Raw genomic sequence first — 24,936 nt, forward strand, 5'->3', positions numbered from 1 at the left:
AGGCTGGGTCAGGCTCTGGGCAATCTGAGCTGTAGGTGTCCCTGTTTATTGGAGGGGAGTTGGATTAAATGGCCTTCATGAAGATCCCTTCCAACTCATTATTCTATGGAAGGGGGAAGCTGAAGTTTTTAGTCCATGACCTGCTTTTGTCCAGTGATCTTGGACCAGCAAGAACATGAACTCTCTTAACTTCAGAGTGGTTCTTTCAGTCATTTGGTAGCATATGTTTGTCCAGGAGCATGAAGCATACCTATCCTTAGCTCAAAGTGCATTTCATCTTTGGTAAATGAGAACTTCATGGTAGCGTTCACTGTAAAATATTTATTGTGAAATGGATAACTGGAACCGTAAGGAGAACTTGAGTACATTGCTCCAGGTGCTTCACATGGTTGGGCAGCTGGACTTGATCATTGTTCTTTTCAGACCCTGAAAGAAATATGTTTTCTTGGCTGGGGAAGAGGACCAATGATGCACCTGAAGCATTAGCAATACATGTGTCTCTATATACATACCTATGTACAGGAGAGATGAGAGCTAACCAAGTCGCTCCCACTAGCAATACACTTCAACAGCAAAATGTGGGAGGAGAGTGAAAATATTACTGTAAGGACTGCATGAAGACACCCACCATCTAGAAGTTTGCTGTCACTACCCTCTTCATCCTGCGCTAGAGAAACGGGATGTTATTTTGCAGTGAATGAGGTGATGTTCCTACCATCTTCTTGGGTAGAGAAGTCAACCTCACAGACTCTCCTTTTATTCCTGCCTTGTGAGCATACTGTGAAGTCTCTTTAGTTACTGTGTGATCAGAACTGCCAAAGGTCTTTCCTTCACTTCTCCTTGCAGGAGAGCTGTTTTCCAAGATAGCCAGACTCAAAGCAGTAGTTTGGAAAAAGCACGGGGACAAAATCACGAGCCTTGGCAGACCTTTTGCACTGGCCAAGCTCTCTGGAAGGACCTTGCAGAGCACAATTAATTCTAGTTGGTTGCACTGGGCTGTTTCCCTCTCCCCATAGAATGTAGTGTAAAAAAAGCAACCGTGCTCACTACCTGCTCTGCTGCTGCAGTGCTAACTCAATGATCAAGCAACTAGAAAACAACTCCACCCAACCCAACTCCAGCAGCTGGAGCTCTGACAGCAGCAGTATGACTTTGTTCTTAAATATGCAAAAAATTAGTCAAAATTGAACCTATTTCTGTATGCCTCTGGCAACTTCTTATTTTTCTCCTCACACATGGATATCATTTAGCTCTGGAGATGCTTCCATCAGCCACCCGCCTTCCTTTCTCTAGAAAAGGCAGAGCATGCATGAGTTCAATTTGACTGCAAAGACTTTGACTTTGTGGTTGTCAGAGTCCTCTTTGGCCGAATTCTCTACCAGCAAACTCCCCTGTGGCTGATGTATAGCATTATTCAGTGGTGCCTCATTTTAAAATAGTCCACAGCTTTGCTGTTTGCGTTTGGAGGTTTCTTTGCAGAGCAGAACCACCTGCAGTGGAGGTGGCTGGCAAAACCCTCCCCTAAGCTTCTGCTGCCAAATTCCTGCTGTGTACATATTCCTGCAGGGCAAGGAAGGAGAAGCAGCCAGGGAAACTGGGATGAGAATTTTTGAAGATTTGGAATAAATAAATATTTCTCTGATTAGAAAAGCAGCTCTACAACTGTCCAGTCTAAAGTCAAAATTGAGTCACTTCTTTTGTAGGTTCACAAGCTTTGGAGAGTGCAGGTTCATTATCTTTTAGCAAATTTAAATCTCTGCAAAGCAGAAATGTTCTGCTCAAGGAAGTGGGAGGTCTGCTGGAAGCTCACAATGGAACTTTCCTTCTCTCTGAGGGAATAATGAATCAGGATGAAATCACTACATTTATAATGTCATTTAAATGGGATGGTTTAGAATGACTGCTGGCACCGATCCTACTTCTGCAGAGGGCCACAGGTGTTTTTATGCATGCAGCCTGTACTCTAAGACAGCAATAAACTGTATAAGAGTCTGTAGTGATTCAGGGTGCAGCATGTTTAGTGGCAAACCCAGACCCTATCCCAGCAGCCAAGAAAGCAATACCTTATTGTGGCCTTTAAGTTTTTATTTCTTTCTTACCTTTTTGATGCTAATGGCTCTCTGCAGATGAATATCCACCCATCTCTCCTCTCCCTCTTCTCTTCCCAGGGACTGTTTCTGGAGCATGTACTCCACGTCACTTCCTTGCAAAGTATTTTCACCCAAGGTTGCCTCCCTAGATAGGCACTGTGATGTATGATTCACGCCTTCTATGGGTGACTCACCAGCCCCTGGGGTTATTGCACAGATCCCTGAATGGATTTAAGGCAGGCAGCTCTCTGCATTATTTGGACTGCTAGCCCCTTTCTCCCTCCTGACCCACTCGGAGAGCACCAATCACACCTTTAACTGTATCCTCAATCCTTTCCTCCCACCTCCTTGTCTTCAGGAATTTGATGAACCCTGTTCATCTAGCATGAATTAGAGATTTCCAAGGGCAACAAGACTTGGTTTCTTTGGCACCAAAAAGTATAGAAATATTCATAAATTGCCTATCTCTAGGTGCTTCAGAAGGGACCCGCTGTCACATTTGCTGCTGCAATGCATTGCTATGATCAGTCTTAAAGGCTGTTTATCGTCCCGGGGCTGGTCCCAGTGTCAAAAGGATGAGAAGCCAAATAGTCTTTATAGCTGCCATCAATCAGTTTGTCTGCATTGTTTTTGGCAAACCAGCAGTCAACTTGCTGCTGGCCATTGTAGATCCTCCTTTGCTTCCACACAACAGGAACAAGCCGGCCCTTCACTTTCAGAGTGTTTGTAAGGTTTGGCTGTAATGCTTCCGTTTGGTTTTGGCCAACTTGCTGTTGATTTATGTTTAAAGATTCCTGAAGAAGTTTAACTTCATGGCTCAAGAACTGACCTGCAACACAATATAAAACACATCACTTTAATGATTGCTTTGTGCCTACGTATAAGTAATTTTTTAAATAAGTTATATTTTGATGGTTCTCAGAGTGCGGAGTTGTTTACAGCTTCTCTGCAATGGCAGGATGAGTCTATGTCCTGAGATTCTTTAATAAAACTTGTGAAGACAGAGATTAGAATAAGACCTTATTTCTTGTCCACTGACTGAACTAAAGAGCTTCTTGATCTACTAGTAGGTAAGTAAGTTCCCCTCTGTAGGCCATGGTTACTAGAGGATGATAGCCTATACAAAGCCCATCAGCAAGTGGAAAGACTATCTAGGCCTATAACCCCAAGTTCTCCTCTGTAAACCTCTTAATGTCTTTTAGGTAGATGCAAAGGGCCTGAATCCAAAACTCCAAACTTGAAGGATCATTTCCTGCTTAGCCTGAGAATGCCTGAACGTCATGGAAACTATGGCTTCAGCCTTAGTTCTGTATATGTGTATGTTCATAAACATCACTTCTTGTCATCCAAAAGAGCCTAACAGTTCAGACATTCTCTGAACCTTCCTAAAGTCCAGTTGCTCTCAGAATGTGGGGATGGTTCATATTAAAAAATTTGAAAGAAAAGGGTAACAAGAAATACTAATGTTTCTTAATCAGGCTCAAATGTAAACAGCTAATTCCTACAAAGACAGACCTTCATACGTATGGAAGGACAGAATTTGAAGGCTGTAAGCCAATGATCTCTGGCAATGCACTAACTCTGTGACCAGAACTCTCTTTTGGGATCTGCAAGACCTCAGCTGACTCTCCTTTCTGCTTAGAGAGAGTCAGACCCAACTCTGTCACATTCCTGAGAGTACGTAGCTGCTGATCTATTCTAATTTAGGACTGTTATTGGAGAACATTTTATTGATGCCTTATTAGGGGTTCTTGTGAAATATTTGCATTCTCTCTCCGTATTATTTATCTTTGTGAGCTTCTAGTATGTGCATTCAAATGACAGCTGCATTAAACAATAATAAAAATAGTGGTAATGGGTAACACAGGCATAGACATAGCTGAGATAGTGAGAGAGAGCTCATACAAAGCAAGATGGGAGTGGAGCTGGGAATGCTGGCAACAAAAGTCATTTACAAAAGGAAGTAGAAGTTCCTTACACCTGGTAACTTCACCTCCACATACCCTTTTCATCACCTCCTGTCTCTGTCCTTTAAAACTGTTTGGAAGGATCATTTTTTTATGGTTTACAGCTCTGAACCTGAGAACCTGTTACTTACCCAGTAACCCATGGGAGTCAGAAGAGAGACCTTTACTGTTGGAGATGTAGAACCCCAGATGATCCTTCTGATACGGGGCTGGCTTCTTGTAGCGATGGATGAGGATGACAAAGCTGATTGTGTCTCGAATGGTCACAGTGATATTGGAATTGGCAGAGATGGACACCTCCAGGCTGCTGCTCCTCACAACAGCATTCCGGTCACAGGACAGAATAAGTCTTTCTCCATCATCCAGGATAATTCTGGTGGGTGTGATCTCCAAATAAGATCTCTCTGGCTTATTGCTGAGGATAGTGATTGTGTTGAAGTAAGTCCGATGTTTTTTGTGGCCATTGGGTGGTGCAGGAGCTCCAATTAATTGTCCATTCACAGTTACACCTTGCAGGAATAGAATCAGTAAGTGAAAACTGGAACCAAGAACAGGTCTCTTGTCTCAAAGATATGAGCTTTGCAACCAACAACATGCAGATTTACCACCTCATGCCTGAATTATTTTACTAATCAGTATTCAAAACAGTTCTACCAGTGTGTTACAAACTGATAAACTTATGTAGAGTATCTAAATTTATCCAAGCTAGGAAATACTGGCTTGCTCTGGAGGCAAGTGGCCTTAGCTTCTTTAGTCCTGACCATGTGTACATAATACCCAGGATAAAATCAGTTGCTTCTTGGCACAGCCACTTCCTAAGCTCTATCCAACGTCAGGACAACTTATAATCAGTACACTTACATGGGGTTTTTTGGACTATATAAGAGAAATATTTACCTTGCTGACTACTATAACTCCACCAGCCATGCTATGATTTAACTAAACTGTTTATTTGTTGCTAAGATTTGGACAAACATAGGGCAAACACAGATCCTAGAGAAGTAAGGCAAGCTGCTGACAGGCCTGTTTTTCCTCAAATCACCAACTGGCATACAGACTGAACTTCTTCCAGGAACAGGACCTGAATGTATCCAAAAGTTGCTGTACCAGAGGATCTCATGGCAGTTCACATTTTGAGACTGTGTTCCTCATTACTTGATTCTAAAGAAGAGATGTAATCTGGCTAGCTGCAAAGTAATGTCTACTACCTCAGCCACAACTTTAAAGATGAAGTAGGACCCATAGAGGGAATAGCCTGAACCACAACAGTATGATGTGCTACACCTTTTCAGGTGTCAGTGCAAGAAATCCAGGCTCTCTTTGTGTGGCTGCAGAGGAATCCCCTGAACCTGTACTCTGATTGAATTATTTTCAGTTTTACCACCAGTGTCTTTCCAGCTTCCCTCAGGTTTGACCCGAAAGAAACACTTTCAAGTACAGATCCCACTGAGCCAACTGAAGCCTTGAGGTCCACAGCAAGATTCCCAGTAATTTTAATTACATTTGTGACTTCCTGCCTGTAAAAAGTGGCTTATTTCCCACAGGTCTTTGCACAGCTACTATACAGAACTGTGGAATCATTGAAAGGGACCATTAAAGATCATCTAGTCCAACTCTCCTGCAGTGAGCAGGGAACAGTAAGGGAAGAAGCTTGTGGCAAATCCAATCTAGACCCAAGACATCAACACACAAGTGAAATTTCTCTACCCCTCATCATTCCTGAGGGATTTTATAGTTTCCATCTTCATAGACTCAACAGGCTAGTTTTACAGAGTCTGCTTTCCTTAAACTCATTCTGCATTTCAGCCATGGAATCGCTCAAGTAGCAGCACATATGTAGTCTGTGAAAGAAATCCAGGAGAAATACTGCCAGGATCTGGATTTTATTTACCAAGGCAGGCATGAATGCATGTGAAACATGGAGAGTAAACCACAGAAAATAATTCTTGTGGTTTTATTGTTCGAGTTGTTTATCTTCTTTGTAAAACAAGTGTGTGAGTTATCTCCGGTTTTGACACCCCCTGCCTCCCACTATTTTCCTGCTTAGGACATAATCTGCTTATTAGCTGCCCTACTTAGAATTCCAGATCAGATCAGACCACAGTTTGGGCCTCTGGTTATCAGACTGGCTCGTGCAAAATAGATCCTGAATTGTGGGGGTTTTCTCAAGGCTATCATGACTTAGTAACCAGTTTGGTAGTTCCTTCAGTGAAAAAGCCTCACTGCTTGGTTAACACGCTCTGTCCTAGAGCAATCGGTGCTGTAAGTAGAGAGTGAAGTTCGAATATACAAGGAATCTTGATGAATCCATGCTGCTAAATCTTTCACTTGCATGTTGTGACCTTGTAACTAGTGCTAGTGAAGCTGTGCTATCAAAGAAATGCGTTGCCTCTGAACAAAATAGGTGAATCCCCCTGTGGGATCTCTCAGTGTTTGAGCATTCAGAATGCCTGTGGCTGTTTACTCAGCTGTGCCTCTTCTGCTTGTTCTAGTACTGGTCAAGTACAACTCCTAGCCCATACTGAACTGTCGTCAGGAGGATTTGACTTCTCCAGTCTAGCTGGAATGAAGCAGTACACAAATTTGAGAGGGTCTCAGCTGTTTTGTATGTGATTGCCACTCCCTTACTTCTAGTCAATGAAGACCTTAACTTCCTTAACTGCTCACCAGATTCCTTATGGTCAGAGACAAGTCGAAGAATGTCTCCTGGTTCTCCATCAATATTAAAGCAGACTGAGAACTTGCTGGAGGGAAAATCAATGACGAAATGAGGGTCTCCATCCGCTGGGAAGACATGGAATGGAGACAAATGTGAGAGACATACACAAAATTCCCGAGTTTAAGAATATAACAAAATTGCTTTTCAAAGAGTATTTTTCACTGTTTTTTCTTTTTTTTTCCTAAGGCTTGATTGTTTATTGTTTTTAGACATTTTGCCAGGAAGCACCAAGCTTTGCTTTGTTTTTCACAAAGATCGTTTTGTTTTTCTCACAGAAAGCATTGTGTTTTCAATGAAAAATTGAAACCCAAAGTAGCCCAGGAGAAAACTGGAGTGTTTTCTTCCTGAAATACTATTTCATATGGGATTTACCATGCAAGTGTCTAATATTCCTGTTTTTCATAGTCTGTTCATGGGCAACATCCCTGACAGCATATATAAATAGATCTTCTAACCAAAGATTGCTGCTTGGGCACATGTCCCACTGAACCTTCCTGACCAAGATCAGATTGGAGCCATCGATAACAGATTTTAAACAATCCCATGACCCTATTTTTTAAAAAAATCAAAATCCTTTACTGACCATAAGGTACCAGATAGGTGTGGTTATAAGACAAGCCAAAACCCTACTTTGTAAGGTAAATTTGATCTTATCCAGTGAAATTCAAGTCTAAATTATTGATCTGGGCTTATTCTTCAGCATTTAATTACGACAAGAATGTTAAGCAGAGCTACAGAAGCAACAGGAAAACAGTAGAACACTACAGAATTTTCTCTTTTTTAATTCTCCAACAACATTGTTATGTTTCAACAGTATTAGGTTGCAAATATCTAACATTTTTTGACCAGTTCTATTACAGAGTGAAAACACTCTTCCCGTTCACTAATTTACAGTATTTTCAAACACAAGGATCAAATACTGTAGATGAACTACCTTGCTGTGTTTCCCAACACTTATCCTCATTCCTTATGCCCTTTGTTTTTTGTTTTTGTTTTCGTTTTCCTCCCTACTCTGCAGGATAGTAAGTTGGGTTTTGGCTGATTTTATTGGAATGGTTCCACCTTGGTGGCATGCAATTGAATTTTCAATAAATCAGCTGCTGTTATTGTGGATTACAAAGATCAGGAAAATTGGCACTAACCTGAAGTTCTGGAGATCTTAATTCTTTGCTTATCTTGATGTCTGTGTATACCTAGGAGTGAGGAGAGACGGCTGTTATTGAGCAGCAGAAAAAGCCATAGTATACTAATGCTCCCAAAAGTTTACTCAAAGAAATTATGGGACATATTCCTGTAGCTACTTCAAACTTCATTTAGAATACCAGATTTTGTAGTTTCTAAAAAGCAATATGTGCTTCCATGAAGTGAGTTGTGTCTATAAGGTCTTGTTCAACGTTGCCCAGCCTACAATTAACAAAATCAATATGAAAACCCCAGTTTTCAGTTTACCACTCCTCAGTTAATTGTCTAGATCAGCCCTGTTACCAAAGTCAGCCATGAGAGATTAACCATGTGAAAAACTCTTACCAGCACATGATTATTTTCACCTCGTACCTGGTGGTGCCTTGTGTCCTTGCAAGCTCTGCAACTTTTCACCAATGCCATCAGTAGAAGGGCTGATAAGCTCCTCGTGAGGTGGTTCTGAATGGAGCCCAGCCTCTCTCATCTTCATATAGGTGAAAGGAGTTACAAAATTGTAAGCCAGGGCCATTGACTTTGCTTTCTCTGTTAAATATTCTTTCTCCTGATTGTCATTACTCTTTAGCCGAGAGTTAAGCAGTTCCTTGATAGTGAGGTAACTCCATGCCCTCTCAATGTAATTTTGGTCAGCTCTGCCATCTTCCATACCAGGGACAGCTCTGATGTCATTCGTGCTTGGCAAGTCAATAGCCACGTCTGTTTTGAGGAGGATATATTTCTTGGAGTTGCTAGCAGTCACCTCCACATGGAGGCTATCTGAGGTGCGGTTGATGAGTTTACCAGCTATTATAATTTCAGAGCCATTGAAGTAGTTGGGGAAGAAGTTCTGAGTGACTTGCTCCACGTTGTCTTCAGGGTAATCAATACGGATGTCAGAGAGGAGGGGTGTTCCTATCTCATCATAGAATCTGAAATAAAGATACATTTTTTTCACTGCACGTACTGCATGTGACTGTATGCATATGCTCTTGCACTTACACATAGCCGAGGATACAGTCAGACTAACACATCTTCCATTCTTTCAGGAACAGTTAGAGCTACCAGACCCCAAATTTTACAGTCACCTGTGTCACTGGGCTCCCAGAGGCAGGGGAGTCTGTAACTTTGGAGGTTTTCAAAACTTGATGGACAGGGCCTCAAGAAACCTCACCTAAATTTTAAATTAGTTCCTGAGCAGGAGGCTGGGTTACATGACTTCCACAGGTGCCTTTCAGCCAAAGTTATTCTCTACCCTTTTTTTAGTTTTCAGCGTTGAGCAGACATCTAAACAGACTCACTGCAGTTTGTTCAGAAGCATCCCAGCATGATCTGGCAGTCACCTAATTTCCTCTAAAATTCAAGAGCTCCGCAAGGAGATACCTCTGTCTACTTACATATGCTTATTAAAAATAATTCTTGGTTTCTCAGGCTCACAGAAAGCCCCACATTTGTTTCAAAGCATACACAGAAAACATGCTATTACCTGTAGCTTTCTAGTGGTATTATGTGTGTTATTCCAGAGCCAGAAATTATAAGACGCAGATGCTAAGCCCCCAAAGCTGTAGAGTATCTGAACCAAAACTCCTGCATTACTGGAAAGAGCCCTAGTTACTACAGTTTGAGATGACTGATAAACAGGAATGCTATTTTAGAATCGTAGAATCATAGAAGTTGGAAGGGACCTTTAAAGGTCATCCAGTCCAACTCCCCTGCAATGAACAGGGACAACACAGCTGAATCAGGTTGCCCAGGGCCTGATACAGACTCACCTTGAAAGTCTCCAGCAACACAGCATCAACACATCTCTGGGCAACCTGTTCCAATCCCTCACCACCTTCACTGCAAAAGACTTTTTCCTTGTATCCAACTTAAATCTACCCTCTTTAAGCTTGAAACCATTTCCCCTTGTTCTATCAGCACAAACCCTGTTAAAGAGTCTATCATCTTCTGGGGAGCCAAAGGAAAATAAAAATCAAGAATGTTTCAAAGGACTGTAGGAATCTTAAACACTAAATAAAGGAGGCCTGGAATTCAGTGCTACCTTATTGTTAACTTTCTTTTGGAGCAAGCAATGGCCTCCATGGAACCAGAGAGTTTAATCCTGTAATGCTTTGTAATGTGTCTTACCCCGCTTCTAAGAATGCTCTCTGTTGTACAGGCCAGAAAGCTTTTACAAGAGGTCAAGGCCCAGATTTAAAGTACTGTGTTTTTCCTGCAGCAGTGTGCTTTTGATGGATCTTCCCAGGCTGCTCCAGGAATGCTTAGTTTCCTATTTAAATGCTAGCCTCCACATCTCTTGGCAAATTGTTTCAGCCTGATTTTGTAAACAAACAAGTAGCTGGCTTCTGCCCTTCTTTAGTTTAGTTTAGCATTTATTTTCACATCTGCTCATACAGATTGCTAGGAGGCTGAGCTTCACTTTATATTTTATTCTCTCTCAAAAGAAATCCAAAGCCTGAATCAGCTGGCTTTCTTTTAAAGTCTCTCAGAACATTCAGTGTCTTCACTGTAGAGACCTTGACATGCTTTAAAACATGACTGAATTAAACCTTAAAACATGCTGTGAAATGGCTCCTAGAGTATTAAAAAAATGGTGGAGTGAAGGATACAACTTATCTGATAATACAGTACAAGGAAGTATCTACATGAAAATACAAGCCACAAAAATCAGAACACAAAAATCAGAAATGACATGTTACCCACATCTATGTTACCCACATAGATTTCCCCTCCACCAGTGATTTGAATTGGCCTCCAGTAAATAATTCTACTTTTTCTTATAAATTTGGTACCAAATGGGTTTACCATCACAGAGCTTGATAAACAGTAAGCAGTTAGTTAATCAGATGGAGGTGTTTGAACAAGTACTTGCTATGCTGAGTTTCTGTAGCCCAGTCAATCAGCAGATCCTTCATTTGCCAGGGAATGCCACTTGCTATCCAAAATACGTGTTTGGAGAAGCAAAAGACATGGGTGGAGTGGTAGATGGGTCTGTGTTGCCTGATGTTTAAGAAAAAGCTATGGTACCTTTGTGCAATTCCCCACTAGGGTCTTCCTTTGGACTACAACTAATGACACAAGAGAAACATGATCTTCAGTACTACTAAATGTTGAGGATTACAAGAAACCTGTCAGGAGTTATAGTCACAAAGAAAAATGAGAGTAATAAATGACTACATGATCTCATCAGGAATGACCCTTACGTGTTTTTTTCCAAAGAAGTATATTCTGGAGTTTGGGCATGAGGTTAGCTTTTTTAAAATATAAAGAAATAATGTTATAGTCACAAATTAAAATGAGAGTAATAAATGACTGTATGATCACATCAAGAATGACCCTTACGTGTTTTTTTCCAAAGAAGTATGTTCTGGAGTTTGGGCATGAGGTTAGCTTTTTTTAAATATAAAGAAATGATTTTCTACTCCAAATTGGTATCTTCATTCCTAAGCCTCTCTGTTCTGTTTATGTTGTCAATGTAAAGTGATCAGTGCATCCTTTTCTCCTTCTATCCACCTGAGGAGAGATGACACTTGTCTTCTGTCTCTCCAGGTTTACATGTCTAAAAGAGTGTTCTAAATGAAGGGAACATTCTGTGGGGCTAAGAAGCTCCAGTACACCTCAGAGTTTCTGCTAGAAAGGAAACAATTTCTGGATAGAAAGAAATTTGCAATCTCAATTTCTAAGTATACTCTGTATCTTCCATCCAGCATTGAGCCTCAGACAAATTCCTGTATCTTGCTATATCTCTTTAGAGGATTTCCCTCCCATAATGCCCCTAGAAACTGATGCAGATATCACTGAATCATAGAATCATTTGCATTTGAAGGGACCTTTAAAGGTCATCTAGTCCACCTCCCCCACACTGAACAGGGACACCTACAGCTAGATCAGAATGCTCAGAGCCTGGTGCAGCCTGACCTTAGATGTCTCCAGGGATGAGGCATCCACCATCTCTCTTGTCAAACTATTCCACTGCCTCACCACCCTATCATAAAAAAACTTCTTTATATCCAATCTGAATCTCCCCTCTTTTAATTTGAAACCATTTCCCCTTGTCTTGTCACAGCAGACACTGCTAAAGAGTCTGTCCTTTTCTTTCTTGTAGTCTCCCTTTAGATGCTGGAAGGCTGCTTTCAGGTTGCCCTAGAACCCCCTCTTGTCCAGGCTGAACAGCCCCAGCTCTCAGCCTGTCCTCGCAGGGACATGGTTGGTCGTGCTCGACCAACTTGGTGGCCTTCTATGATGCTGTCACATGCTGGGTGGATGGGGGAAGAGCGGTAGATGTAATCTACCTTGATTTTAGAAAGGCGTTTGATACTGTCTCCCACGACATCCTTATAACAAAGCTGAGGAAGTGTGGGATAGACGAGTGGACAGTGAGGTGGGTTGAGAACTGGCTGACTGGCAGAGCGCAGAGGGTCGTCGTTGGTGGTGCAGAGTCTGGCTGGAGACCTGTAACCAGTGGTGTCCCCCAGGGGTCTGTGCTGGGTCCGGTCTTGTTCAACATCTTCATCAATGACCTTGATGAGGGGATAGTGGCCACCCTCAGCAAGTTTGCTGATGATACGAAGTTGGGAGGATTGGCTGACACGCCTGAAGGCTGTGCTGCCATTCAGCGAGACCTGGACAGGCTGGAGAGCTGGGCAGTAAGAAACCGGATGAGGTTCAACACAAGCAAGTGTAGGGTCTTACACCTAGGGAGGAAGAATTGCATGCACCAATACAGGCTGGGGGATGAGCTGCTGGAGAGGAGCTCTGCAGAGAGGGACCTGGGCGTCCTGGTGGACGACAGATTGGCCATGAGCCAGCAGTGTGCCCTCGTGGCCAAAAAGGCCAATGGCATTCTGGGGTGCATTAAAAAGAGCGTGTCCAGCAGGTCGAGGGAGGTGATCCTCCCCCTCTACTCTGCCCTGGTAAGGCCTCATCTGGAGTACTGTGTCCAGTTCTGGGCTCCCCAGTACAAAAAAGACAGGGATCTCTTGGAAAGAGTCCAGCGGAGGGCCACAAAGATGGTGAAGGGCCTGGAGCATCTCCCCTATGAAGAAAGGCTAAGTAAACTGGGTCTGTTTAGCCTTGAGAAAAGAAGACTGAGAGGGGACCTGATCCAGGTTTATAAATATCTGAGGTGTGGCGGCCATAGTGGTGAGGCCAGTCTCTTTTCAGTGGTACGTGGAGACAGGACGAGGGGAAACGGACATAAGCTGCAGCATAGGAAGTTTCGCACGAATGTGCGTAAGAACTTCTTCACGGTGAGGGTGACGGAGCACTGGAACAGGCTGCCCAGGGAGGTTGTGGAGTCTCCTTCTCTGGAGATATTCAAGTCTCGCCTGGACGCCTACCTGTGCGACCTGGTGTAGGGAACCTGCTTTGGCAGGGGGGGTGGTCTCGATGATCTCTAGAGGTCCCTTCCAACCCCTACAATTCTGTGATTCTGTGATTCTGTGGGAGGTGTTCCATCCCCTGAATCATCGTGAAGGACAGATAAAATAGAACAAACCCTTTCAGGTGGCTGGCTGCATCCTCATCCTCCTGGAAATGCCTCACCATGCCACAGTTCTCCAGTGCCATCCTCTCCAGCAGCTTGTAGTCCACATCATTGCCAATGCCAATAGTGAAGAGGCAGAATTTATCACGGATGGCATCCTTGGTATTGCTGAGGATTTTAGATGACTGTGTTTCCCCGACAGTGGGTCTCCCATCCGTGAGGAAGATGATCAGAGAGACACTTCTGGCATCGATGTTGTTCTGAGCAATGTAATCATTTAACAGCTTTGCACCCGTCTGGAGAGCACTATTAATATTAGTCCCTAGGAAGGCACCAAAAAGATTAGCTCATTTCACATTCTAAGGACATTGTAAATAATTTCCCTATGCTCCCTTTAGCAGAACGGGAGCATCTCTGTTCATCAGGATGCTCTTTTTCTCTGCATGAGGTTGCTCTAACTCTTTAACTCAGCTCCACTCTGCTAGCACCACTTTGGGTTAACTGCTTATACTCTTATAAATTAATTTACAAATTGCAGCTTATTATGTGAAATCGTTGAATCCTTGAATGTCTCAATGTACAACAATTTATCAGCCCTGATAAGCAGAGACATAGTACATACCATGCCCTGCCAGTGCATACAAAAAGTAGTTAAACTTAATTATGGGTCTCTCTCAGATGGTATCTGAACTAGGAAAACACGTTCTGCCCACTTTATCTGAAGGGCACAGGATTTGGAGAGACAAAATAACCCTTCAGATGGGAATGCAAAACAAGTGGTCAGTACAACTCTTCAAATGTGAGTGATCCTCAAAGTTTAAAGAGAAGAGGCTTTGTTAGTCAAGGAGTGTATTTCCACCAAACAATTTCCTGTGACAAATGGAGCTGCTTGAGGTGAAGAGAAAATAGATGAGAATGTACAGGTACAGTAGAAGAATAGCTGTGAAAAGAATTTGAGCCTAATGCATGTTCAGAAAAAGAGTTTTATTTCAAATGCAACCACAGAGCTACAGAGGACTACATTTTGCCATATGCACAAATACTGTGCCACAGTACTGTTTCTACTTCTCTGGCGTGTGAGTATGACAGCAGTGTAAGCACAGTACATGCTTTGTGTCTTTGATCTGTGAGCCAAAGTGCATTCACGTTTGCAGGAAGATATTCAAGCCACAAGCATATTTATAAGGAAAATGCAGAGTTAGCCAAAACTGAAGTACTGCTGGCCTGCAGTGGACTATCACTGCACGTTCCTGTTGAACCTCGGAGTTAATCATTTCCTTTTGCTTTTGTTCTCTGTTAGGTTCATGGGCAAACTCAGCTGTCCCTGCACTTTGGCATTTCAGTAGTAGAAAGCTTTGTACTCTGAATTTAGTTCCACTATTGGTAATTGTTTAACTGGGCAGGTCCCTTGAGCACTTCCTAAACTCTTTCCCTCTTAATACAAACAGCGTGGCCAACCATCCTGTTTTCTGTGTTTTTCCATCAGAGCGTTTCCTTTGCTAGGAGTGGTCACTGTTCAAGGGCAAGTATAGGAAGACTCTGTTGACCTTCAGCCAGCTGTGGTCCTTTGCATGAAGAACAATTTGCATAAGTCATTTTGCATCTCTTTGTCTAAAAGTATGCTTGATTATTCTCGATTCAAGATATTCTTGATATGTTTCATAGAATCTTAACGTGGCTTGGGTTGGAAGGGAACTTAAAGATCATCTAGTTCCAACCTCCCTGCCATGGGCAGGGTTGCCACCCCACAGGTTAGACTGCCCAGGACCCCATCCAACTTGGCCTTGAGCACCTCTAGGGATGAGGCACCCACAGCTTCTCTTGGTAGCCTGTGCCAGTGCCTTACCACCATCTGAAAAAAATATTTCCTCCTAATATCTAATCTAAATCTCTCCTCTTTAGTTTAAAACCATTCCCCCTCGTCTATCACTATTAGACTGTATGAAAAGTTGGTCTTCTTCTTGCTTGTAAGTTCCTTTCATATACTGGAAGGCCACAATGAGGTCTCCCAGGAGCTTTCTGTTCTCCAAGATGAACAAGCTTAGCTCCCTCAACCTTTCATTTTTTGGTTTGTTTGGTTTTTTTTTGTATTTTTTTTTTTTTTTTTAATACTGCTGTCCATAGACTGAGGAGACCACTGATTCTAATTCAAAATCATGCCTGCATTCCGCCATCACTGAGGCCTCCTGTTCTCTTCTCTTCACTCCTGACAGTAAGGCACAAGCAAAAACGGACAAAAACTTCTTGAATGTTATTAGGGCTGCTCCTTACTGTTTGTTAGAACATAGAGAGACAAGAAGGAGAAAATACTAGGTAAGGAACTATCTCCTGCAGAAGGTAATCTGATAGGCCAGACTGGCTAGTCCTTAAGGTTCGCATATCAGGCAAAATCATGTGCCTACTTACATACAGGTTTTTAGAAACTGTGCAAGTACCAGTCCTGTATGTCCTTCATGGCAATATATTTTCTTTTTCCTGTGTCCTTAAGAAAAGATGTTGGGAGTTTTCCCACTTCCACATTTGAGAGAATGGGCACAATTTGTTTTTCAGAAGTATATCAGGTCTTATAACCAGCTCTGGGGACAGCTGCCCATCATATTAGCTGATACAGGACACATATTCTTCTGTCACCTAACCCTGAGCAAAGGTAGGGAAGAGGTTCCCTTGTCCCATGAATAAATACTAATATTTTTTTTTACTACTACATGCTACAGAGCCACTGAATTCGGAATATCAAAATTAATCTCATTCCTACCTCCAGTAGGTGACATGTTATGAATGTACTTTTTGGCATCTCTTATATTATTTGGGGTAACTGGCACCAGCCGATCTTGCTGCCAGACCTTTATTCGGTTGGAAAAGCCAATGATATTGAAGTGGTCTTCAGGTCTTAGGTCCTGGAGGATTGTGAAGAGAGCTTCTTTGGTCTGAAAAGAGAAGAGAAAGAAGATCAGTAGGTTCAATGGCCAGTGTTCTAGCAGGCAAGAATCAATTCTTAAGATGTTTACTAATCTTACAGATGTTTCTGTGTTACTGTTGGCTCATGAAGACATGACCCCTGGAATAATGGATATTGAATAATATTAAGTAATACCAAAAGACTGCTAGATTTCTTCTAAAGCCATCTAGACTTGAATTAAACTGTAAGTGGTATATGGCTAAAAGGGTTACTTAAAAGTTGAAACACCTCTAAATATATCAAGGATGCATATGCCTTGTTTATAATTAGGATACTGATTGGCTTGTGTATACTCCAGTGAATAGTTTTAGAAATTAACAAATGTATAAGCGAATACATTCAAATGAATAAGAAAAAAAAAAATGCATCCTAACTAATTATTGCTGGTTCTACCTGCTAGTCACATTGATCTCAGGCATATTGTTTTTTCCAGCAATATACCAGCATTATATAGTTCTGCTATTTGTCATCCCATGCAAATATAGGCATCCAGATAGAGCAAGGCTGGTATCGAGCTGAGTTCGTAGTAGGAGAAGTTAAGGTTCCTGTGTGATAGAAAAGGCAGACCACTGTGGAATAGCCAATAGGAAGAGTGCAGATGTGTTCAGCCTTCCCAGTATGACCAACTTTGATGTATTATCCTGTGTCCGCATGGAGACAAACTTCAGCTTATTAAGACTAGCTGAGAGAAGATGCTCCCTGTCTGTTCAAACATGCCCAGTATTTATATGCAAAACACATGAGAGGAACGAGGCAACAACTGTAAGCAGAAGGATCAGCAGCTTCTCAGCTCTGCCCATTTTTGGCCATCACTAAGCCTTTGAAATTTCAAGGAAAACTCTGTGAGGAATAATATGGTGGACCCATTGGCATTTAAAGGTTTCTCTCATGCCTATCAGAGAAAAATGCACAAAGGATTTGTCCAGAATTAATAGAAAGGATAATCAGTATTGCTGGAAATGAGATGTTTCTAGGCCTGATGTTGCTATGCAAAAACAATCTGGAGAAGTTCTCAAGGAACTGATCAGGCTGTGCCATCAGTATCCCTCTGGATTCTGCATGGAAGCTGATGATGCAACTGCAAACAAATTACCCACAACAGAGGAATCTCTAATCCTCCCAACTGGTGACTTGGCTTCCAGCCTAAGGTCCATCTGAAGTTAAAGAAAATATTTCCCCTAGCTTCCAGCATTTTGGAGCCAGGTCTGAATTCCTCACTGCCTGCTTCTGTCCTCCATGTATGCTTTTTTCCCTCCAGGCATTGCAGGATTCATCCTCCTAGTAGCCAAAATCATCTCTCACATATGCATAAAAGGGCAAAGCAGTCATCACACAGTGGAGAAAAGGATGCTTGTGTTTATTACATTATAATGACTGTGGTCTATTCATTTGTCCCTCAAAAACTGGAAACAAAGTAAGAAGAAAGTAAAAATGGAGAAGCTTCTATCCTGCATAGGTGTGATCAGGTCTTCATCTCAGCCTCTGCTGGGGAAAAGCTTGGACAGGATGGGGAAAAAATGCGACCACAACAGCACCCCGCATACAACCTCACAGTATGGACAGGGAAGGGAAACAGACCTAGAAGGAATAATTTAGTGTGAAACCCCCCAAATCTCATTAGCCATACTGTAGCTCTGATTATAATTAACATCACTTGACATTTCCCATTTCAAAAAGCTTTTTTTTTTTGGTTGTTTTCAAATCTGTCAAATTGCACTTTCCTCAGAGGGTTTTACTGGGCCTAAAAAGCTCTGCTTTTTTCCCGAGAACAAGGCAAGAGGAAAATAATCTTGCTTTGGCCTTATCACTGAGAGACTGCATCTCACCTCCAGCATGCACAGAAATTCCTTTTGACATTCCATGTTTCCATGGAATTTGAATCAGTTTTTACCAGGAAAACATTCTAACATCTATTAAGGCAGACAAACAGGTAACCCAGATTCTGGCATCTTGAACATCTGTTTGTTTCTGTAACTTCTGTAACTATTTGATTTCGTGTAATGTAAATAGACATATATACACAAACATATATGTACAAGTGTTTATGCACATGGTTTTGCTCCAAAGCAAGGAGGATATGAATGAGGCCAAATGGTTCATTCTCATGTAGCTTTTACCTCATCCTCAGTAAAAATGAAGGGTGGGATTCAATGTTCCCAACTTGGTCATCAGAAAGCTGGGCACTTCTTCTAATCCCTTTCTCAGGCAGAGGGAGATACCTCCAGAGAGTAATTCATCCCATCTGTTTTGGATAGGTTTTAGCATGGGCTGAGTCACTGTCTGGAAGTGCCTGTCCGCCAGCACTGTATCCAAGAGGCTGAGCAGCGCAGCTATAGAGAAGATGAAACTTACCTGAAGACCTAATCCTGTCCAGTTCTGAGCACCATGGAACTAGAAGGAGCTGAACTGGTTCTCCATCTCTCCCAAAGTGCTCTGAATTGCCTGGTTCTTGCTGTTTGCTTCCATCTCTCCTCCCAGCACATAAGGATCATAGAATCATAGAATCATGGAATGGCTTGGGTTGGAAGGGACCTTAAAGATCATCAAGATCCAAGCCTCTGCTGTGGGTAGGATTGCCACCCACCAGATCAGGCTGCCCAGGGCCTGAACTAATGTGTCCCTGAACACCTTTAGGTATGAGTCTCCAGATTTATACTGAAATCTCATTATGGCTTTGCTGGCCATATCCCTCACCCATTAATACACTGCAAGAGAGACATGACTTCCTTCTGGAGGGCTGGATGCAGTTCAGGAGCTGGCAGGCAAATCGAACTTTCAACACGGAGAATTACTTGGTAAAATTGCTTGAAATCTTGAAATACATCGCAATGACTGAGTGCTCTAGAGGCTCAGCCCTTTGCTCCAGTCTCCCCAGCCTCCAAGAGAGGATTTAGAGCTCTTCGTGCAAGGAGTGCTTGGCAGTGGCTTCACTCTGGACAAAGCAGCAGGTTTCTTGTTCTGGCCTTGTATGGCCACAGCTGGAATCTCTCCTGTTTCTGAGCAGCCAAGGAGTGGGATTCCCAAGCTGCTCGGTGGATGGGGTCTTTGCACTTCTACTCCTCGCCTGGCCCCAGTGAGTCACTTCACTGAAATGCATTCCAAAGACACTCTTCTGCAAGGCAGAAAATTAACTATTTCTTTCCTGGCGAGTGTCAGATCATTCCCCCACGGCTGAGCAGATGATGCTGATCTCATTTTGGGGATAAGCTGAGCATAGATCCAGCCCACTCACAATGGAGAGGTCCAGTTTAAGAGTCCAACATTTTTGTACCAGGTGCTGTAAAGCTTAATACTTCTCCCAAAGCGTTTGCCTGGCTAGATGCGTATTTATGTGGAGGATGGAGCAGGAATTAATGAGTGACAGAAAATAGCAATATTGGCCAGCTGGAAAAAAAAATAAATCACTTTTGGCCAGCTGGGAATTGTTTGTAGCTATCATCAACATGTTTTGAAACAGTATTTAAAAAGGAGAGTTTCCTCTTATTCCCCTCCTCCCCAGCCCCCAATTAGCATAGACGAAACTGAGCAGAGAGGTGGAGACTGAATTGCCATATCAGTGCATTTGAGTCAAGAAACGATGATGCTGAATGATCTGTTAGTACAGCTGGAACCTTGGGCTTGAAATAGCCATCTCTAGGGCTATATCTGGTCCAGAGCTGGACCAGAAAAATGATGGTGTAAGGCTGGATGACAGTGAGTAGCTGGAAAATGATCACAGTTAATGTCTGTGCTTCAGAAATGATGAGAACCTGAATATGGGTTCGCACTTATACATTGTATGTGTAGGTAATGAGATCAGAGATGAGCCAGCTCCCACCCCCCATCCTTGCCACCTCCATTCTGATGTTTGGGCATGCAACACAACTACTCCTCTTCTAGTTCATTCTTGCTATGGGTAAGAGAGTATTTGGTGCTGAAATGACTCAGGACTGTCACAGGTAGCCCAGAGATATGGTAAATGCCCCATTCCTGGAGACATCCAAAGTCAGGCTGGATGAGCCTTTGAGTAACCTGATCGAGCTGTAGGCGTGCCTGTTCAGTGCAGGGGAGTTGGACTGCATGACCTTTAAAGGTCCCTTCCAACTCAAACGCTTCTGATTCTATGACCCTCAACATCAGCAGGGTAGAGAACTCCCTGAGCTACACTTTCAGCTGCCACTTGTTACCTTCCTATCTAGTCCCTGAGGCTAGCTCCACTTAGCTAAACATTGGTGGAACAAAGTATGGGAAAAGACACCCTTCCTTGGGACAGCTGAAAGCCTTCAGCCCTTTTTCGGAATAAAGAGCTGCCTCAGAGACATCTGGGATGATGTCAGACCATCTGGGCACCTTTTAGGAGGAATCTGAGCCTTGGTGACATTTCTACCACAGTCTGTTGGTTGTTTGAGGAGCAGGGTGAGGGTGAAGTCTGGCTACCCTGGAAACTTGCAGTTCAAAGGGAGACAATGTATAGTTGTTTGATGCCACAGCATTGACAGACACTGGCTCTGCGATGAAGCAAGCACACAGTTCAAACACCTCATTATAATGCATGTCCCAGGCCCACATATTTAAATTTTCGATTGCCTAGGAGCATTTGTAAGCGTTCCATCCCAGTCCTACATCCCCTATGCAAAGTCTCATGCCAGCTCATAAAAATCAAAAGACTTTCAGTCCACGCTGAGTCCAAGTCTGTACAAATAATGGGTGTCTCTGGCACAGCACTAACTCAGACCCTTTTGGAAATGACTTCCAGATGCAGAGAAAGCTGTTCCTATCACCCACCAAGCCACTGCCTCCGAGATCACTTGGCAACACTCAGTCATGTCCCTACATGCCCAAACACAGCTGGCATCTGTCCTCAGTGGCAGGGCAACGCAACATCAGAACCAGTGATTGCCCTTTTCCAGATTTCCAGCCAGCTCTAGGGAGCCACATGGGCTTGAGATCAAGGAGGTTGAAGAACATAGACAGCAGAAAGGCATTAACTGAGGCTAAAGTGTGTGTCCAGAGAAGAGCAACGAAGCTGTGAAGGGTCTGGAGCATGAATTTTATGGGGAGTGGCTGAGGAAACTGAAATTGTTCAGTCTGGAGAAGAGGAGGCTCAGGGGAGACCTTAATGTTCTCTACAGCTCCCTGAAAGGAGGTTGTGGTGAGGTGGGGGTTCACCTCTTCTCCCAGATAACAGCAACAGGAAGAGAGGTCGTGGCCTCAAGTTGTGCAAGGGGAGGTTCAGATTGGAAATTAGGAAATAATTTTTCACAGAAGGAGCAGAGAGGCACTGGCACAGGCTGCCCAGGGAGATGGGGCAGTCACCACACCTGGATGTGTTCAAGAAAAGGGCAGATGTGGCACTGAGGGACATGATTAGTGGGTATGGTGGGGATAGGTTGATGGTTGGACTTGATGATTTTAGTGGTCTTTTCCAACCTTAATGATTCTATGATTCTATGATCTGCAACAATGTATTGAAAGAAAACACAAGTAGAAGGCAAAATTTGACCACTACTACTACTACAACTAAAATTTGACCACAACCACAACTACAACTACTAGTTGATCACAACTACTACTAGAAATAACATCTACCTAGGTACCTCTGAGGCCTCTACCCATTACTTTGGGCTCTGGGTGCATCATAACCTTTATGTTGTCCTTCCGGATCTCTTGAGAGAGTCCATATTTGACAAGAAAGCAATGGCACAAGACATAAGCATAAAGGGATTTAGAAAGCCACATCTCTGCCCAGTCAGTTGTCTCAGAGTGCAACAGATGAGAGAAGGGCTCAGAAACCAGATCTCCTACAGTGAGAAGAAGAAAAGTACAAGTAAATATGTTGTTTGGCAATGCACAGTAAAGAAACACAGGGAAAGAAAACAGATCTAGCCTCCCCCTCCCCAGCATCCTTCATGCTTTGGTTCATAATGTCCTTTTCCAAACATTATGAACAGGCAGCCGATGAAGAGCTCCAGCGGTGGCTTTTCCAAGATGTTTCTAAAACAGAAATACATGATCCATTTGCCCATGATCTATCAGAGAGATTCACATGAGATTCATGCGAGGTCAGGAAAGGCCAGTATTCAAGATACGTCTGAAGTAGTACTGTTGAGGTCAGAAGGCACTGCTACATATGGTCTGGGATCCTGTCTGCGATCCCAGTAGCCAAGGGGAAGGCAGTGGGAGCTCCACTGTCATTTTATAGGGAGGAGCTGATTTGCCGAGTGAGCAAAGACATTTTGGCAGTATCATTCCTACTGATGCCACTTCTTAGGAGGTTTTCTTTCCTCTGTGGCCCATTTTCTTTCTGCCTACATAATGCAAATCATCTGCCAGTTGTCAGCAACAAGGATTTTTGAACCAAAAATGGGTTTTAACCCAGAAGAGCATCATTGGATTATTTTGCCCTCCTCTGTACCCCTCACAGGGGGGGACAATCTGCCCTTTCTTCCTCTGCAGGGAGTGTCCTACAGTTCAGGGACTTAGTCTCACCCCCTCCCCAACAATGTATCTTTGTGCTTTCTTCCTGGCAGACACTGATGGCGTAACCAAGGAAAACTCCTTCACAATTCTAGACAACAAGCATTTTGTTTTATGCTGATGCTAGCATGTAAAGAGAGGGAGTTTGGTTGTAGAGCTCTGGACAATAAATGACTGTCTCTAGTGCATGTACCAGTCTCTCACCCCAAATCATCATAGATCACTTGCAAATCAACTGAATGTTGCTGACTCCCTGTCTGGCCTTAGAAAAGGTGCACAGCAGTTTCTCTCTGCAAAAGAATTTCTCCATCATTAGAAGGAACTGTCTCTACTGCCTATTCTATCAAGAAAATCATATTGCACAACATCTGCTTAAAATATTGAAGTAGTAAATTCCTTTTCAGTGGGAACTGTACTCTAGGGTGTGAACAAATTTAACTATCATTTGGAGGTTCTGCATTTCTCTAGCACCTAATAGCATGGTAAGGATAAATACATGAAAAACTGCAAAATGATCTGATTTCTCAGCAATTGGGGTTTCATGCACACAGAGAGCAGACTAGTTGCTAAGTCTTTGCAACCTGGCAGCAGTGTTGAGGATATAAATAAATGTCTGTACAAAGATTTAAGGAGGCGAGCTCCTATCAGTACCATGCATTATTATTTCAAGCCCTTATCAACAATGCAGTATGGATTACATCTGGAGCAGTAAATGTTCCTGTAAAATTAGTCAATGAGAAATGTTTGAAGGCTGCCCCACAGTACCATGCTGAAAAAACTCCATGGGAAACAATGGGAGTACCCAGACAGACAGCCAGACTGACACAGCAGTGTATGAAGACCACAGTCTTGTTTTGCATTTAGCTCATTTTAAGTAGTGTCACATCATGTAATGCTGCAGTTGGACACTCAAGCACTCCCCCATCAGCTTGACAAACAATCTCCATCGAGCCAGAAGCAAAAAGGTCAGTGCCAAGGGGACAGTGCCCCATGCCCTCAATACAGTTTGATGCCTCTCCCTCTGCCTCTGTCCTCAGAAGATGGAATTAGTGCATTAAAATCGTTTCAAGAACTTGGGACTTCCATTCTCTGCCCCTGTCACAGAGATCAGCTGCTCTGGGAAGAACTGTATGTCCAAGTAGGCGTTGACAACAGCACAGGCCCTGTTTTTCTGCAACAATTAGCTGCTACCTTTAATTTAGCCCTGAAAGGGAATTCTGTACTTTCACAAAGATGAAGTTATCCTGTCAAAGAGATCCTAACTCTGCAACCACTTATAGACCTTGCCCTTTTTTCTTCAGCTCTGAAACTTCTTACTTTGTGATGCAACTTGCTCATTTTCATCTCAAATGACAGTGATTGCTTGGAGGGTGGTTGGTTAGAACAATCTCTGTACTTTTGCTCAGAGTTAACACTGAACAATGTAAAAGCACTAAACAATTGTTATAAAAATAGTAAATCAGCCTGTTCCCACCTGAGAATGTGCCATACAGCCCTCACAGTCCTCCAGCACTTACTTTCCTCTCATTTTTCTATTTCCAAATCTCAGCAGCTCCAGCTCCAGGATGCCCACTGTCCTAAATCCTGAAAATGTTTCCTGCCCTTCCCCTGGCCACCTCCATCCCAAGCCACTGCAACAGACCTCAAGCCAAATCTTTGCCCAAAACTCTGAAGAGCTGAGAAAAGAGCAGATACTTTGAAGAGTATCAAGTCACTACATCAGGTAGTAACTATCCAAGCAAAAGCTCTCTCGTTATATAACACAAATTATAGTATCCACCTCATGAATCAGAATCTGCCTATGAATACTGCTTGGTGACTGTAGTACTTCTTAATACAGTAGCACAAGGAAGACCTTCTTATTGCAGGCTTCCCCAGAATATCCCAGGCAGTTATTTCAGAGCTTTGACTGTTCTTTACAGTTTGAGATAGATTGTCCCAGTTGGACAATGCTTACAGTATGTACCCCATAAGAGGGTGAAGGGGTATTAACTTGGAAATAGCAGTGTTGCTGCAAGCATTGTTAGACTAATAGCTCTTGGCCAAGATCAAATGTCTTTTAGACTCTGAGGCTCTTGTAC

General features: G+C 42.9%; 1 protein-coding gene across 3 annotated transcripts in view; it reads right to left on the minus strand.

The window, feature by feature from the left end:
- Nucleotides 1-301: 301 nt before the first annotated feature.
- ITIH5 (inter-alpha-trypsin inhibitor heavy chain 5) overlaps nt 302-24,936 on the minus strand; it is a 50,048-nt gene continuing 25,413 nt past the window's right edge. The window contains exons 8-15 of one of the 3 annotated variants that reach the window (XR_014880826.1): nt 16,196-16,367; nt 13,453-13,762; nt 8,331-8,884; nt 7,919-7,969; nt 6,725-6,841; nt 4,189-4,566; nt 2,100-2,919; nt 302-426 (exon numbers count right to left, since the gene is read on the minus strand). Coding sequence is in view for 1 of the 3 variants with exons in the window: in XM_010713754.4 (XP_010712056.2) it covers nt 2,621-2,919; nt 4,189-4,566; nt 6,725-6,841; nt 7,919-7,969; nt 8,331-8,884; nt 13,453-13,762; nt 16,196-16,367 (1,881 nt within the window). In the remaining 2 variants the exon portion in view is untranslated. Of the gene's footprint in view, nt 2,920-4,188; nt 4,567-6,724; nt 6,842-7,918; nt 7,970-8,330; nt 8,885-13,452; nt 13,763-16,195; nt 16,368-24,936 lie in introns of all 3 variants that reach the window. The other 2 variants (XR_014880822.1, XM_010713754.4) reach the window with 2 other exon arrangements.

This window comes from Meleagris gallopavo, chromosome 1 (genome assembly GCF_905368555.1).
Source record: "Meleagris gallopavo chromosome 1, MGAL_WU_HG_1.1, whole genome shotgun sequence".
In the NCBI taxonomy this organism is placed as follows: Eukaryota; Metazoa; Chordata; class Aves; order Galliformes; family Phasianidae; genus Meleagris; species Meleagris gallopavo.